Raw genomic sequence first — 18,160 nt, forward strand, 5'->3', positions numbered from 1 at the left:
TCACCCCCAAAACCACAATCAGCATGCAGGTTATTGTCAACTATTGGATTCAAGATAATTAGAGATAATTGGCAGTGCACCTCTTTTGTGTAACCATGATTGAATCACTAAGGCAGGAATATGTGATCTTGTATAGTATCAGCAGGGATTTGTCGGATGCAAGTTTATACGGCATGGACCTGCAATTTACTGTCTAAAAAAGGAAGAAGAAGAAGAAGAAGAAGAAGAAGAAGAAGAAGAAGAAGAAGAAGAAGAAGAAGAAGAAGAAGAAGAAGAAGAAAAGAACCCCAAACACAGATTCCCTAAATACAATTTAGTTGAAAATGAACTGTTAAGCTTTTAGAAATATATTTGAAACTACGAGACTGCTCTGTGTTTGCTACACATGAACATATATTTTTTTAAAAAGTTCCCACCCCTAAAAATTGACCATGTGATTTCCTCATGCTGAGCAACAGCATCAACAATTAGCCATCATGACTGATGCTTGAACAAGTACAACCTCCAAGGTCACTCGCGTGTGAGGTGACGCTTCTCCAGATCACGCTGTTGAGTTCTTTTTGTCAGTTTACCTGGAAGCAGAGGGACCTTTAAGCCTTAGTCCATCTGTTAGACTGTGGTCCTCAGCAGCAGGTGCCCATGGCTCCTGGGCACTTTCGATTGGAGGTGGCTTGGCTGCTGTGAGCTGGCCTGCAGATTCTGGACTCAGCTACAATCTTAACCTGCAGACCCACGGAAGGCTCTTCACTCAGGAGCGCACGGAAGCCAAGTTTACTGACTTGGAGAGTGGCTGAGGCAGTGGAGGCAGCTCCTTGGCCCAGCAGAAACAGACGCCTGGAACTATTTGTGTGTTTTTTTGTGGAGCCAATACAGGAGGGAACCCTTGCTCCGGGGAAACATTTGCTGCATGGGACATTTCATACCACGGAACCCTTGGAGGATGACAGGTGGATGGATTGAATCCTAATGGCCAACGTCCTCTGTAAGTCTTGAAGCACATCCTGGCCCGTCCCTTCACCGTTTTTGTCATACAGGAGCTGTTTGAACGCTTCATTTTCGATGAGGACCATCATGTTTTTAAGAAAGTAGCCTTCACAGTATGCTGAGAGCTCCGTGACCCCAAGGAACTGCGGGGGAGGGAAAGGAAGCAGGTGGTTACTGCGACAATGATGGCGAACACTCAGCTACGTCAGCCAGACACTTCACCAATCCCTTCCTCCTGTCCCCAGGCTGTGGCTTTGTGGCTCCCAGAGAAGGGCTCAAGTCCTTTCTTCTCTCTCTTGCCTTGTGTGAGTTCAATCGCTTTTTTGACCCTCAGTTCCCTAGTGCTTCAGAGTGGGGGAGGTAGCCTAGGACTACCATTCAGGACATGGCTACCAATGGTCCTCAAGAATCTCTCATCTTCTAGACACAAGTTTGGAGACTACAGTCCCCTGGGCTAAGCTTGGCCCACAACTTGTTTTATAAATAAAGTTTTATTAGAACACAGGCACACTATTTGTTTTCTACTTCTGCATGGCTGTTTCTGCACCAAAGGCAGAAGACAAGCAGGGACAAACAAAAATAAAACATTAAAACAAACAGCGTCAGCCCCGCCCCCCACCCCCACCCCAAAGCCTGCAATAGCCTGCAAAGTTGAAATTAATAACCTGCCCCTTTACAGGCCATACTTGTTTGTGCTTATCCTCGGGGTTACATTTTTCAAGTGCAGAGATCATGTCTTACTAATTTTCTTTTCTTTTCTGAGATGGTAGGGCGGGGGGCGGGGCGGATAGGGGAGCGTCTCACAGACTTGGCTAAACTCAGACTTTCTATGTAGCCAAGGATGGTCTTGAACTCTTGATCTTCCTATCACTGGCTCCTGAGTGTTGGAATTACAGGTGTGAGCCACAAGGCCTAGACTGTCTTACAGACTTCTTTACATTCTGATGTGCATGCTGATTGTAATGAACAGGAGGCCCAATGATCACCAGAGAAGGACTGCTGGAGTGCCCAGATACTTGCTCTTTGCAGCATTATATTGGTACTGGGCTATGCTTGCTATATTCGATGAGGCAGCTTGTCCTCTTTCACACACAGAGATGACCTAAAAGGACCATGAAGAAGAGGCTCAGGACTGAGCAGCTGGGACGGCTTCTAGGAAGAAGAGATGCTAACCCACGCATGGATGGGCCGGCTTTCTCATCTGTCTAAACCTCACAGCTGTCTCAAGCGCTTCCCTGAACCACAGAGGTGATGCTGTGGAGGGCCTTGCTGGCGTTTGGAGCTTGGCTCTTAGCATCTAACGTCTGTATTTCCTGTGGCTCCAAGCAACCTCTGCTTTTCTGCTTCTCCACTTCTTATGGCGCTACAGCCAACCTGCAGCTCACTCTGTCAGTGCAAGACTCCCAGTGGCTAGAGATCATCTGTCCAGACCTGCGTTGTCCATAGCTGAGGGAGGTAGTGTGCACACAGGGCAGGAGGCAGCTGGCCCTGCCCTTCCCCTCACGCAAATACCACAAATGGCAAATGTTGATCTTGGAACCTCTCCAGGATGGGATCATGGAGTTCGAAGCCGACGTCTGTCAAAGCAGAGGCCCTGGCCATGAGGGTATACTGTGGAAGTAGCTGCTGCCCGGCCACAGGTGTTCTTGGCCTGTATTCCCTGCTGGGACTCACATGGTATCAGGTTTCATTATTAAATCATGGCATGTGCTGCTGACACTACCTGCACAGGAGCCTTAGGAGCCTGGGACAGGGCTCGGCCAAGGTGAGAAGCAGCATAAAAGTTACCTGTGGAGCGGAGGTTTCTGGGGCAATTGAAATGACCATGGTTAAGGGAGGAGAGGAGAAAGACAGAAGGTGTCTCTGCGTGGTACCATTATGCAAGGCAACCCATTTAAGATGAAGACAAACACTGCCTCGCTGGGGTACAGGCAAAACATTTCAGCCTTCAGGATCAAAGCAGAAGAATGGGGAGTTCAAAGCCAGCCAGAGAGTGACTTCCTCTCAAAAAGAAAGGAAAAAAAAAAAAAAAAAAAAAGCTTAGATCCTTAGCAACCAGATTTGGGTGTGTACATGTGTGTAAGTGTTGAGTGTGTGAATTTATGAGTGAATGTGACCGTATGAGTGTGACTATATGAATGTGAGTTTGTGTGTGACTGTGGGAGTGTGACTGTGTGAGTGAACATGACTGTGTGAGTGAGTGATTGTGTGAGTGTGACTGTGTGAGTGAACATGACTGTGTGAGTGAGTGATTGTGTGAGTGTGACTGTGTGAGTGCAAATGTGTGTGAGTGTGACTGTGTGAGTATGAGTGTGACTGTGTGAGTGTCAGTGTGTGTAAGAGTGACTATGTGTGTGTGAGTGTGACTGTGACTATATGACTGTGTGAGTGTGAGTGTGACTTGTGTGAATGTGACTGTATGAATGTGAGTGAGTGTGAGTGTGTGGGTGTGAGTGTGCATGAGCGTGACTTGGGAGTGTGTGTCTCTGTGTATGTGTGTGTGTATATGTGTGTGTGTGTGTGTGTGTGTGTCCCAGAGACAGGAAGGAGCGTGGTAGTTTGCATGAGAAGTGTCCCCCATAGTCTGGGCGTTTGAACACCTGGCCCCAAGTTGGTGACACTGTTTGGAGAGGGTTACATGGTGTTGCTTTGCTGGAGGAAGTGTGATATTAGGGCAGGCTTGGAGATTAAGAGCCTCACACCAATTCAAATTCATTTTCTTTGCTTCCTGCTTGCTTTTTGAGAATGTGAGAGTCTAGCTATCTGCTCCTGTCACCAAGCTCGCCTCCTGTTGCTATGGCTCACCCCACCCCTGGCCCCTGGTAGACTCTTATCAGGTTAGACTTGAAATCCCAAATAGCCCTTCCTTCTATAAATTACCTTGCTTCTTTTCACAGCAACAGAAAATACTTAACACTCACTTGAGCTTGCATTGGGATCAGGGGCACAGCCTCAGAGTTTCTGCTTTGACAGATCTGGGAAGTGACCTCCTAAAACAACACCTTGCTACTGTTGTTGGATTGGAGGCCACACTGTGTGTGTGTGTGTGTGTGTGTGTGTGTATGTGTGTATGTGTGTGTGTGTGTGTTTCTGAGACAGCGTTCCTTTGTGTAGCCTTGGCTGTCCTGGATTCGATCTGTAGACCGGGCTGGCCTTGAACTCAGAGACATTAGCCAGAACTTGATTAGGGAAGCAGAATTGAAAGCCCGGTCCAGGCCTGAGCAACTGGAGTCTGTGGCATGGTTCTCGTGACAATAGAGTGACCAACATAACACTCTTGGAGGACGCTGTTACCTGGGTTACCTCCCATCGTGCAAGGAAGGGTGGCAGAAGCAACCGGCTGATGTATACTGAGGCCCAGAGTTTAATCCCAAGCAACACAACACAGGACAGTCTGGGGGGGGGGGGGGGGCAGGGCACAGGCCCAGCTTTGGTGTCAAGGGAGAGGCCTACCTTGGCATGGCTGTAGATATCCACACAGTTGTCAGTATTGATGCTTTTAGCACAGATAATCTCGCAGTGTCGCTGCAGAGCCTCCAGCTGGAAAAATTTAGCGGCCGACAGAAGCTGGAATCCATACAAAAAGAGCCTTAGTTAGAGGCGGAGATGGGGAAGGGAAGGACCTGCCACTGTGACACTGTGACGGCTTGAATAAGTAATGCCTCCCATAGTCCCGGGCACGATGGCACTGTTTGGAGGACAACTTAGGAGGTGTGGCTTAGTTGGACATTGTATGTCACAGGAGGCAGGCTTTGAGAGCGGAAGTCCTTTCCCTACTCCTGACTCCGAGGAGGCTCTCTTTGCACCCCCACTCTCCCCACCCCCCACCCCCCCCAAGATGTGAGCTCTCAGCCGCTGCTCCTGCTACCACACCTGCCACCTGCCATTTCACACCAGGAACTCTTATCCCTTTGGAACTGTAAGCCCAAATAAACCTCCTCTCCTTCAAGTCGCCTTAGTCATAGTGTTTTGTCACAGCGGCAGAAATGAAACGAATACAGCCACGGTCCACAGGGTACCTGGCGGAGGGCCAGGAAGTAGAGACAGCGGAGTATACTGCAGGCAGAAGGTGAGACTGACTGGGGGACAGGCCCTAGTTAATGGAAGTTTACTGTGGGGCAGAGAGCAGAGTGACACATCTATTACAGTAGGTCAACCCCAAATGCTCCAAATCACAGCTAGCAAGGAAGGGGGCACTAGATACCTATTAGCAAGGTGACTATCACTGTGGCTCCCCTCCCCCCTGCCTGTGGTCACCAGATCTCCACTCTGGTGTCATTCCTCAGAGGGGCTTTCTTTGCCACCCCACCTCGGGAACCCCCTCCATGCCCTGTTTTCCACTTGGTAACTGCTATTTAGATACTATTTTACCCCTGTCTCCCTCGACAGAGTCCAGGAGGCAGAGTCTATTGGACCCACTGCCACATCTAGCCAAGGTCAGCTCTGGGCCATGGGAGGCTCCCAGACTGTGTCCTGAAATGTGACAGGCTCTGGCGAGAGGGAGCTATAGTTCCCCAAGTCAGAGGAGGAAGCAAAGTGGGGTTTCTCATGAGCTCTTCTTGGGATTTTGTTTTTCTTTTCTTTCTTTTTTTTTTTTTTTTGAGACATAGTCTCACTACGGAGTCCTGGCTGGCCTGGAGCAGGCTACTGATTCCAGGCAGGCCTCAGACCCCTCCCAGGTTCTGGAATCACGGGTGTGAGCCACCATGGCCAGCTGGGACTTAAGTGTGAGTTCATTCACCTCCGTACAATCTCTCACTGAATCGGCTCTGTGGGCTGCTGGGCTGCTGAACTGGTCCCTGTCCTGGGAAGGCGGCACACTCCAAGTCCACAGAAACTAGGGCGTCCGAGCCTGCTGTGTGGACCCTGCCCTGCTTGTTCATGCAGCTCTTTTACAAACTAGCAAATGCGGAAAATAAAATTTAAACTATTTACAAAAGGCCTCCTGGTCCTGTGATGAAATACAGGGGAGGTGGAAGGGTCCAGAGAGACAAAGTCTCTGGGGTGAGGGTAGGGGACTGGGGTAAGAAAAATAAGGAGACAAGACAAAGTGGGCACTTAGTGACTGCAGGGTCCTACAGCACTCTCTGTGGCTAAAAATCTTCTAAAACTGATGTTTGTAAAATCCTCTTAGACCCCTGAGTATGGTCATTTTCCAGGAGAAGAAAGAAAAGGTCATGTAGGTCAAATAAGCTGCCCAAGGCTACACAGATCTGACATGACAGAACCCTGATGTGACTGACCCAGAGTCTGGGCTGAAGGAGAACCACCTGCCTCTGCCCCCTGAGTACTGGGATTCCAGCTGTAGGCCAAACATGCCCAGCTGGTATCCATCTTTGATTAGGACAATGGATTAGAGCTTTGGGCTTTGGATGGGGCAATAGAATGGGGAGTCGGATGCAGTGGAGAAGCATCCCGAGAGAGGGGTCATGGTGAGAGCAGAGAGCAGGAGGCACAGGTGAGGGAAGGCTCCCAGCTCTCAGCTTCTGGGTCCCATTGGCAAGGTGTGTGTGTGTGTGTGTGTGGGTGGGGGAATGAGCGCCAAGCCTCTCACGGATGTAATGCTCTTAGCAACCACAAGGTGGAGGAAGACATCTAGGATAGGGCTATAGAGGTCCAAATGTGTCAGTGCAGGTGGTCCCCGAATTCCCTCTGTGAACTTGCCCCTCACAAGCCAGTTAAGACTGGTTTCTATCCAGTGCCCCTGGTGCAGCCATCTCCAACGGGGGAGGCCTTCCCAGAGAAGCCACCTTGCTCGGGAGGATCACAAAGTCAGGGAGGACTACAGAGCCAGGAAGGATTACAGAGTCAGGGAGGGCCACAGAGTCAGGGAGGGCCACAGAGTCAGGGAGGACCACAGAGGAGACAGGGAGGACCACAGAGGAGACAGGGAGGATCACAGACCCAAGGAGGGCCACAGAGTCAGGGAGGACCACAGAGCCAGGGAGGGCCACAGAGCCAAGGAGGACCACAGAGGAGACAGGGAGGACCACAGAGGAGACAGGGAGGATCACAGACCCAGGGAGGGCCACAGAGTCAGGGAGGACCACGGAGTCAGGGAGGACTACGGAGTCAGGGAGGACTACGGAGTCAGGGAGGACCACGGAGTCAGGGAGGACCACAGAGCCAGGGAAGGCCAGAAAGAAGGGAGGCTGGGGCAGACACTCCCACAATGGTCTCCTTACCTCCATGATCTCATTGTTTTTAATGAGAAGTGACTCTGGGCCGCCATAGTAGAGATACTGCATGACCAGCTGAAGGAAGAAGACACGGTGAGTAAAGCCTCAGCCACACACAGCTCCTTTGAAAGCCAGTACACTGCTCCAGAACATCACTCTCCCTGATGACGCCCCGAAACCATGACCCTAGAGTTTCCAGGCCCTGCCTCCATGTCTATGCACAGGGCCGAATGGAACAACCTGAGCTTGGCTCCTCGTGACAGGCACCTGAGGAGGATTCCTAAGGGGTGCCAGCCTACCTCTTATCCAGTCAAGCTGTGCAGGTGACACACAAGACAGTCTGACTTAAACTCCCTGACATCCCAGAGGGCCACTCTGGGCAACAAGTTCCTTATAACAAGTTGACAAAACTCCAGAGGAAGCTGAGAGGGGTCCAGGGTTTTGACAGTTACCAATGGTGCAGTGAATGCTCTAAGCAAGGCTGTCCTCTTGTCATGTGACTCCCAATGTCTGAAGAGTGCCCCAAATTACAGAGCCTTGCAAATGTGTGCCCCTGGAGCGACTGAATACCATGGATATATCTGGGTTTACTGTAATGGCTTCACACGACAACCAAGTGTTCCTTTGCGCGTGCTGCATTTATAATCTATTTTGTCCCTGGTCTCTCCACTTTCAGCTGTTTTCCACATGCCTGGAGTTCCCTGCCTGGATCTGTGGGTTGGCAAAATCTGCAGACTGGTCACATCCCATGCTGGGATCACACTGTGGTGCAACCACAGCCATAATAGAATTCTGGAAAAAATTTTCAGATATGCCATGGTATCAGATGCACGTGTGCATGCATGCACACAAAAGAAATAAAACACCAATTTTGGGAAATGTTTATTATGTAGACAGTGTTTTGCCTGCACATACACCTGCACACCAGAAGAGGGCACCAGATCTCATTACAGATGTTTGCAAGCCACCATGTGATTACTGGGAATTGAACTGAGGACCTCTGGAAGAACAGAAAGTGCTCTTTAAAAAAAAATAATGTATTTAAATTTTGATTTATGTGCATTGGTGTAGGGAGTGTTAGATGCTGGAGTTACAGACAGTTGTGAGCTGCCATGTGGGTGCCTGGAATTTAACCCGGCTCCTTTTGAAAAGCAGGGAGGGCTTTTAACCACTTATCCATCTCTCCAGCCCCACAGACAGTGCTCTTAACCTCTGAGCCATCTCCCCAGCCCTTGGAAAATGTTTACCACTCTAAAACTTTCTATTAGCAGACAGTCTGTCCCCGCAACTACTAGCCCTGACACACCGTGGAATTATCCAGTTTGTACATTTCATTAAAGCAGATCCCTAGTAGAATCTGGCTTTTGTTTGCTTGCTTTGAGACAGATCTCACTACGTAGCGAACAAGTTGCTATGTAGCCCAGGCTGGCCTCTAATTCACATTCCCCTTGCCTCCGCCTCCTGAGTGCTGGGATTACAAGTTAAGTGTCACTGCTAGGAGCCGCGTGTCTGCCTTTTATGCACAGTCCTCTCTCTCTCTCTCTCTCTCTCTCTCTCTGCCTCTATCACAACCTCGCTCTTTCAGCCCAGTGTGCTCTCTTCTTTACCAGTGGAAGCTGGCCTTTCTTTGGGTCCAGCTCAGTGGTCACTGTGCTAAGAAATGTGGGTTTCCTTTCCACCTAGTTTTGTTTGCGGTGGTGGTGGGTGTCTTACTCACCACTGTATTCCTGTGTCTAGCACACAGATATTATTATTATTATTATTATTATTATTATTATTATTATTATTATTGTCACAACTATTATCAATATTTGGATACAGGGTCTCATTTGGTATCCCAGGCTGGCCTAGAACTCACAGCAATCCTCCTGCCTCAGTCTTCCAAGTGCTGGGACTGCAGGCACACATCACCATGCCCTCCTCATATGAACGTCTTAGACGTAACGTGTTTCCCGTGTCTGAGTTTCTCTTAGATTGACTTAGGGCTTCTGTGTCCACCTGCTTGCTAGAGAGGTGGTAGCTTTGTCTAGGCCTTGGGGAATAACACTGCATTGCTCCCCTCCCCCTCCCCCCTAGGGAAGAAGGGCTTATAGGCGTGTGAAATGCTGTCAGCCAACACTGAGTTATTGGCTGTATTAGAATCAATTGATTCCTCTAGCACCTTTGTGATAAAGGCCAGAGCGGTAATAACAAGAAGCACCGCTGGAGTGCCAACGCCCGCCCCCCCTCCCCCCGCCCTAGATGTGGGCTCAGCATTTGCAAAGCATTTTCCTATCAGTCACATACACTGTCTCATTTATTCAAGGTTGAGCCATGGACTGAAATCGCTGCACTGGCGAAGGGAGATCCTAGGCTAATGGAATTTAAACTGGGCTGCCCCAGCCCCCTTCCAAACTCTGCCAGTGCAAGCATTTTCTCTAAGTGGGTGCAACAAACCCTTATGAGGCCAAATGGCCTGCAAATGGAACTGTTTTTCTTGGCAGCTGCCAACTTATATGAGGCGGGGACTTTCACAGCCCGGTAGAGGCCTAGCTCCAGGTGTGGCCTCAGCCAGTCTGGCTCTTGCTCACATGTCATGCTAAACAGTCTTGAGGGAGGAAACACGGTGCAGTATCGCCTACTAAAACTTCTTCTGCCAAAATGTACATGTAGAAGCATGCAAAGCGCATGGGCTTCTGGGAGCTTCCTTTTGGGTCGGATTCAGCCTTCCTTGGCCTATTTTGAGCCACAAATGACGCTTTTCTTCCTTAATGGGGAATGGGCAGGGACACACACAAGTCCCCAGGGCCGGATAAATCTTTCTGTCCCATTACAGGAACTTGAAGCTAATGTGGGTAGCAAACCTTCCCCTATCAGATGCAATTACAAGCCCGGGGATCCCTCCGAGGTCAGCCTTTCCTAGGCAGGACTCTGACAAGTCCGCTGGGCAAGAAATTACTGAGGGCCTGTTTGAGCCAGGCCCTTATTACTGGAGCCTCCCCAGCGAGGGCCAGGCTTAACAGTCACAGGGTACTTCTTGGTGTGTGCTTGTGTACACGTGTAGGCACATGCTCCACTGCTCTAACAGGCCATAGGATTCTTCCTGTAGGCTTAGGTGACGTCAAAGCAGTCCCACATGCCCAGGGCGTGAGAAAATAATGGGACTGGCTTCAGTTTTACTCTCAGCTTTCCGAGGGGGCAGCTGTAGGAACTTGGGGCCGCATCCTTCCGAGAGCTTGCTCTTGGCAGGGGAGTTGGAAGGATCAAAGGACACACCGGTCACATTAACTTTCAGGTTTGGAACCCTGGGCCCAGCAGCATCAGGGGCTCTTGCCAGAAGTGTGAATTGTCATGCCTGAAAGTCAGGCTGGAGGGGCGGGCCCTGAGAGCTCAAATTTAAGGTGTTTTCTGTGTTTTAACAGTCACCCTAAACATCTCCAGGGCATTCTGGACACTTGCTAAGGTTCAGAAGTTGCTAGAAGGTGGAGTTCCTGGCTGCCCAATGACAGGAGAGGAGGGGGAGGCCTCAGTGTGCCCAAGATTGGGACCTGCCCTGAAATTCTGATTTTATGAATCTGATGCACAGACTGGACATCCAGGAGGGGCATTTCCAAAGCTCCCCAGGAGATGCCACGATGTGGTGGGGGCCGAGGGAACAGGAGTTCCATTTTGGTATGAGTTTTACTTAGAAAGACCATCTCAGAACTGAGTTGCTGAGCTGTGCCACCAGATAGGAAGGGTGACACAGTTCCTGCTGTTTCTAGCATGGCTGGGACAGCTGTATCATTTAAGTACTTTACATGCGTTCTTCTCTTTGTCTGGAATGTTCTAGCATCCTTCTTGAGCCCAGTGCCTCATTCTGAGCCCCTCCTCGCCCCTGGCCCCAGCTTTGCTTGGCCTTTGGTTCTCCATTCCTAACCCTGCCCCGACATCTTGGGTCTGAGATGTTACTGCACATAGGTGTGAAAAGGGCATCCTCTTTTGTACAGACCCTCTGGGGTACTACTACTTTGAGATATTCTCTCTAGACTTATGAGTCTTTGGAGAGGGTGGTCCTTCCCCCCAGCCCAAGATTGGGGCCAGCAGGTACTGGGCTTCAGCGACTGCTGCAAGGTTGAGGGATGGAGAGGAAGAGATGGAGTCAGTGAGCCTTCAGTGCAGATGTTGGTAGCTCAGACAGGGGTGTGTAGGTGTTAGGGGCAGTTGGGGGCTGCAGGCTACCCCAGGGCTCACCTGGAAGATGGGGTACTTCACATAGCCGATTTCTATGCAAGTGCTGTCATTTGTTGGCTTGCTGGAGAGGAGGGCCTTGAACCTAAACAACATATAGAGAGATCAAAAGAGTCATCCACGTCCCTGCAGCTTGACTGAATCAGCTCTCTTCATGATATGAACCTCTGGCTCCTGCTCTAAAAGCACAGCTGGATCATAGCTGTTAGTGTTTTCAGTAAAAGCTAGAGACCATGCTTGGAAGTGATGTACTTTCCCAAAGTACATTGGGCCACCGGGAAGGAATGGACACTCTTTAAAACCTCATCACTTGGGCTGGAGAGATGGCTCAGAGGTTAAGGGCACTGACTGCTCCTCCAAAGGTCCTGAGTTCAATTCCCAGCAACCACATGGTGGCTCACAACCATCTATAATGTGATCTGATGCCCTCTTCTGGCCTGCATATGTACATGCAGGGAAAGCACTTTATACATAATAAATAAATAAATGTTTAAAAAACAAAAACCAAAAAAAAAAAATCTCATCACTTTCCAGCACCAACCCTGGGTCGCCTCCACAGGTGTCTGTCTATTCTGAGCACCTGTCCTGGCTTCCCTCTTGTCTGGTGCCCAGGGGGTTGTCACTGCCCAGCCTTTCTGTTGCTCAAGCTTTGCTCCAGGGGGCCAGGAGCTTCTGTCTTTGTGAGACATAAAGTCTCAAGGGCATTTAACCCATACTTGCTGTCTTAGTTTGGTTTTCTATTGCTCTGATGAAAACATCATGACCAAAAATCAAGTTGGGGAGGAAAGGGTTTATTTAGCTTATGCTTCCACATTGCTGTTGATCACCAAAGGAAGTCAGGACAGGAACTCAAACAGGGCAGGGGGCTTGGAGGCAGATGCTGATGCAGAGGCTTGGACAGGTGCTGCTGACTGGCTTGCTCAGCCTGCTTTCTTATAGACCCCAGGACCACCAGCCCAGGGATGGACCCACCCACAATGGGATGAGCCCTAATTGATCACTAATTGAGAACATGCCTTATACCTGGATCTCATGGAGACATTTCCTCCTTCCTCTCTGGTGATTCTAGCTTGGGTCAAGTTGACACACAAAACCAGCCAGTACAATTACTGACTTGTGGAGCCTCTCCCCACCCCATGGGTGATCACAAGGCTTGGTGTTTATTTGCAAAGCTTCTGAACTATAGGGACCCTGTTAGTCGAACACATACTGACTTAGACACTCACACAGAAAATGAAGTCTTAAAGAGAATAAGCCAAGCTGTCTCTCTTGTTTTTCTTTCTTTCTTTCCTTTTTCTTTTTCTTTCTTTCTTTCTTTTTGTTTGTTTGTTTTTCAAGACAGGGTTTCTCTGTACAGTCTTGGCTGTCCTAGACTTGCTTTGTAGACCAAGCTGGCCTCAAACTCACAGTGATCCACCTGCCTCTGCCTCCCGAGTGCTGCTCTCTTATTTCTTTTAAACACTTTCCCTTTCAACATGATGGTAGGTTTGAAGAAGAGTGGCAGAAAAAAACAAGGCAGCTGTGTTTCCCTTTCTGCAGCTTCCTCAGGGCTGAGACCTCCAGGGCCACAGTTACCTTGAAGAAAACTAACAACCGGACACTGGCACACTGTAAAACTGCTTGTCTGGTGGCACCAAACAGAACTCCACCTGGAAGGTTCATCTTTCTTGTGGTTACAAAGCAGACGACTGGGGTTTGTTTGGTTTGGGGGCACATGGGACAGATGTTTATGAGTCAACGTTACCTGAGAAAAGTCCAAGAGGGGTTTCTGTATCTGCACAGTCAGGAACCTGATCCTTTTTGGGGTACCCTCTGCTCCCCTCCTGTCAGCCTGTTTCTGCACCATGCCAGCCAAGCCTCTCCACTGCCAGGCCCTCTACTCCCTGCACGTGTTCCAGATGCCCTGTGACCCCATCCTAAGAGATAGCATTGGTAAAGCAAGGAAGGGGGATGCCACTTCCCTTTCTCCATTCCCTTGGGGATAGAACTCAGGGCTTCGTGTTGCACTCTCTCACTCTGCTGTATCCCAGCTCACCTTTTCTGCATGATAGTCTTACCCGTTAACTGTACAAGCAGGGGTAAGGAAGGTCAGAGCCCTTAAACTCTGCAGGCTTATATCAGAGCTGTTTCCTAACACTTGGAGGAAAGAATGGGCCTCCCCAGGCTGTGATGTAAGGAGTCTCAAGTTGTCAACTGGCCTCGAGGGTGCCGAGGTTGCATAAAAAGGCACCCTCTCCTCTGAGAGATTTGATTTTTGGGGCGATGCTCTGCTAGCCCGGTGACGAAACCATTAACCATGAACTTCAAAATGCAGTAGCAGCAGCTAGGGATGTAGCAGGTTGGCTCAGCAGTGCCTGGCATTCATGAGGTGCAATCCGCAGTACCAAATAAATTGTGGCATAGTGGTGCATGCTTGTAACCCCAGTACTAGGGATGTCAAGACAGGAAGGTCAGACATTCAAGGTCAGCCTTGCTACCCAGTGAATTCCAGGACATCCTGACTTACCTGAAAATTTGTCCCCCAAAAGAAAAAAAAAAAGCAGTAATAGGGAGAGTTGCAGGCATCTTCCAGCCGCAGGCAAAGCCAAGAATATGTACCTGGGAGAGGCTGTGAACAACAGCACTTTGTGAGCGTAGAAGGGTCTTCCCTCTACCAGAAAGGTCACGTCAGACATTTCTTTATTGTTAAGAAAATGAGGATCTAGAACAGAGAAAGGAAGGGGGGGTGTTAGTGAAGGAAGGGTGAAATTGGGCTCCTCTGGTGAGAGTGCAGGAGACAGGGATGGTCTATTCATGGGTGACCCAAGAGTCACACTGGAGACAGCACCTGTAGAGGAGAGACGCATCACTGCCACCCATCCCATCCCAGGAAATGTTCAAAGCTGACCTGTGGTTAGAAGCAGGCCTTGGGCTGGCCAATTGGCTCAGTGGGGGTAATGGCACTTTCCAAACATGTGGGATAGCCTGAGTTCTGATCCCCAGAATGCTCTTAGAAGTTGGAATGTGGTAGCACTAGTATCTAGAATCCCAGTGCTCCCACAGCAAGTTGGGTGGTGAATTCAGGCTGAGAACCCTTTGCGAGCTAGCTAGACTGCTGTACACAGCGGCAAAGAAGAGACCCCGCCTCAGACAAGTGGGAAATGGGAGCTGACTGTTGACATTGTACACTCACACATTCACCAAGATTAGAAGGAGGAGGAAGATGAGGAGGAGGAGGAGGAGGAGTAAGAGGAGGAGGAGGAAGAGGAGGAGGAGGAGGAGGAGGAGGAGGAGGAGGAGGAAGAGGAGGAGGAGGAAGAGGAGGAGGAGGAAGAGGAGGAGGAAGAGGAGGAGGAGGAGGAAGAGGAAGAGGAGGAGGAAGAGGAGGAGGAAGAGGAAGAGGAGGAGGAAGAGGAGGAGGAGGAAGAGGAGGAGGAAGAGGAGGAGGAGGAGGAGGAGGAGGAGAAGAAGAAGAAGAAGAAGAAGAAGAAGAAGAAGAAGAAGAAGAAGAAGAAGAAGAAGAGGCCGTCCTTCTCCACAGCAGACACACCTCCAACACCTCCAGGCAGAGCTCAGAGACTTCAGGGTGTGAAAGGCATGTCTATGAAGAAAACCCACCCATCACCGTGTCATCTTCTCAGGCTCAGTGTCCCCTTGTCTAGTGGACATGGAGTAGAAGGGCAGCCATCGCCTTGCCACTGGACTCCAGGTCTTTTTTTTTTTTCCCCCATTTTTTGAGACAGGGTTTCTCTGTGTAACAGTTCTGTAGTCCAGGCTGGCCTCGAACTCACGGAGATCGACCTGCCTCTGCCTCCCAAGTACTAGGATTAAAGGCATGAGCTGCTGCCGCCACCACCTGGCTGACCCCAGTTCTTTCTCTTCCAGCAGCAGTGACAAAGGAGCCACGCCCCTGTTCTTACCTCTCGTAGGAAAGACAATATAGCTACTACACACAGACTGAGCCTAAGACATGGCAGGCCTTGTGCAGGGGTCACATTGCCCCACTGTGCAGCAGAGAAAACTAAGGCAAGCAGACACTACAGCAGCTAGGCAAGACAGGATTTGAACTGTCCGATCCTATGGCTTGACTCGCCAAATACAAGGTTCCTAGGTATTGCCTTTAATTTAGTCATGCAGACCCTAGGCCCTTCTGCATTGCTAGGAGCTTCTTCATCTCCCTGGCCCCTACCCTAGTTAGCTCCCACCCAGCAAAACCACGCTGGCTCTAACTGCCAGCGTCTTGTGGTAGGACAGCTGCATGCCCATTGACTGGAGCTACAGTATCCAGAACTGGCCTTCTATAGTGCTTCCTAGGGGGAGCAGCATCTTGTCATTTTGAGGAGCCACAGCCTAAGTGATTCTTCGAGCCTCACACTCTGTGCTGGGTGTTTCTCATCCCTATGAGAAGTGCCCCAAACCAGGACCAAAGACAGGGTCATTCCCAAAGTCCGGACCGTTTCTCCTTCATTCCTTTTCATTCTGCTACCACTCCTTTCCAGGTGACGTCATCTATCTAGACATTTCTGGGGCTTCTGTTGGTCTCTCTGCCTTCCCTCGCCACAGGAGCCATCCTTCCTAAAGCCAGAGCCCACCCGAGTGGGGGCGGGGGCACTGCATGCATTCCATACCACCATGGGGGCACTTACACAGTGCAGAAAACAATCTGCACGTATATGGTATGAGCAGCTTGGCAGGGCAACCGGCAATGGCTTGCTGGTTCTGAGTTAAAACTCCAGCCCAAGTGGTTCTAAGGAAAGCCTTAGTCCAGAGAACGAGGACCGGTCCAAGACATGCTAACAGGAGAAGGCTCAGAACTGTGCCCGGCCACCTGACAGAGGGCAAGGCTGAGCTCCAGAACGGCTCACTGTTTTTGTTCCCACCCTCCCTACAAAGCTGTTGGCTGGAGAGGAGTCAAAAGGTTCTTAGTGTGTTAACTCACTGGGTTCTCTGAATATAGCACAACTTAATGATCCAGTTCCAGTCTCTGATGACTGGTGTTTGCGGGAACAGGCAGTGTGGGCTCTGATTGCAACCATCTCTCTCCTTCTACAAACCTCTCAATAGCTCCCCAGTGTTCCCACGAGAAGCCACACTTCTTTAAAAAAGAAAAAAGGATTTTATTGCTTTTAATGGCATGTACATATATGGGTATGTGCACGTGAGTGTGGGTGCCTGTGGATCCTAACTTCTCTGGTCTGGAGTTACAGGGGGTTGTGAGCTGCCTGGTATAGGTGCTGGGGATGGAGCTCAGGCTCCCAGGAAGGGCAGTACCAGTATATACTCTTAGCTACCGAGCCATTCCTGAGCCTGAGTCCACATCTCTTGACAAGACCACTGTGGCTGAGTTCCTTTTCCACCTCTTCCTACTCAAGACCCCTCCCTGCCTTCATAAATAAAAATATGAATTTTATTTTATGCCTGTGCGCCTGCCTGGGTGTTTATATGTGCACCATGTATATGCAGGAGCTCAAGGAGAGGGGGTGGTGGTGTCAGAAGAGGCATCCGGCGCCCTGGAACTGGAGTTCTGGACAGCAGCGAGTCACCGTGTGGGTGGTGGGAATAGAACCTGGGTCCTCTGCTAGTGAGAGAAAGTACACTGAATTCAAGAATTCCCTTCCCTCTGTGGCTATGGGGAGCAGAGCTAAAGAAATGTTCACACTAACAAGGTGCCTCCTAAGGGCTGGCACGTTCTGTCATGTCGTAGGAAGGTGGCCCCCACCTCTATCGCTTTCGCGCTTGGTTGGCCTTTCCAACCTGTCACCCTGATGATCAATGTTTTCTGCGGGAGCAGAAAGGCTTGTGACTTAGGTACAACTCAGGTTCGTCATGCGCATGGTCATGAAGGTAACATCTAACCTTTGACTCGGCTGCCGACGATTCCGTTTTGGCAGAGAGTCGTGTCTCATTTTTTTTTTTTAATTTTGTATTAATTTATTCTTGTTACATCTCAATGGTTATCCCATCCCTTGTATCTTCCCATTCTTTCCTCCCTCCCATTTTCCCCTTATTCCCCTCCCCTATGACTGTTCCTGAGTGAGATTTCCTCCCCCTGTATATGCTCATAGGGTATCAAGTCTCTTCTTGGTAACCTGCTATCCTTCCTCTGAGTGCCACCAGGTCTCCCCCTCCAGGGGACATGGTCAAATATGAGGCACCAGAGTTCATGTGAAAGTCATACCCCACTTTCCACTCAACTGTGGACACACAAGTTGCTCGTAGCAGCAATGAGGATGCCTTGAATCGGCTTCATGCACTCAATCTTCCAATTGATAAAGGCAAAGGAATGGGTTTGCCACAGGGCAGAAACTCCAGATGCTTCCGTTCCCCCCAACATTTCATATGTAGAGGGGAAGGATACAGGGAGCAGGGAAGTTCCCAACCCTTATAGGAAAAGCAATCCTTCGCTGTTAATTTTTTATCACTCCCTGGGCAGCAGAGGATGGGCTTCTGCAAACAGTAGGCTCGGGGTCCCAGCGTCAAGACAGCTAGGCATTTTCCTGTCTTTTCCATTCTGCCCTGCCTGTAGTAGCCTCAGCTCTTCTGGATGAAGCCAGTGCCTGAGTGGGTGGGGAATTTCAGGAACTGGCCCTCCACAGTGAGGAATTACTGCATTGGTGGGGCTTGGTCTTTTCAAGTCCCAGCTGTACCCTGTTTCCAGACTGTAGTCAAAGCATGGGCCAGGCCATGCCTTCCTCCTGGGCTATCTGAGAACTATGCAGAGGTGGACATCGGGTGCCTGGCTGGAGCTGGCTTAGGGTACCTATCCAAGGAGCATGTAAAGTGATCACCTGTCCTCACTGGATTTCAGA

The 18,160-nt window shown here is 50.0% G+C and overlaps 1 protein-coding gene across 3 annotated transcripts in view; it reads right to left on the reverse strand.

Moving 5' to 3' along the window:
• Window positions 1–882: 882 nt before the first annotated feature.
• Abtb3 (ankyrin repeat and BTB domain containing 3) overlaps window positions 883–18,160 on the reverse strand; it is a 184,648-nt gene continuing 167,370 nt past the window's right edge. For all 3 annotated transcript variants that reach the window (XM_051139718.1, XM_051139717.1, XM_051139719.1), the window contains 5 exons: window positions 13,971–14,073; window positions 11,376–11,457; window positions 7,170–7,238; window positions 4,438–4,551; window positions 883–1,127 (listed from right to left, as the gene is read on the reverse strand). In XM_051139718.1, coding sequence (XP_050995675.1) covers window positions 918–1,127; window positions 4,438–4,551; window positions 7,170–7,238; window positions 11,376–11,457; window positions 13,971–14,073 — 578 coding nt within the window. In that variant the 3' untranslated portion in view covers window positions 883–917. The remainder of the gene's footprint in view (window positions 1,128–4,437; window positions 4,552–7,169; window positions 7,239–11,375; window positions 11,458–13,970; window positions 14,074–18,160) is intronic.

This window comes from Acomys russatus, chromosome 31, assembly GCF_903995435.1.
Source record: "Acomys russatus chromosome 31, mAcoRus1.1, whole genome shotgun sequence".
In the NCBI taxonomy this organism is placed as follows: Eukaryota; Metazoa; Chordata; class Mammalia; order Rodentia; family Muridae; genus Acomys; species Acomys russatus.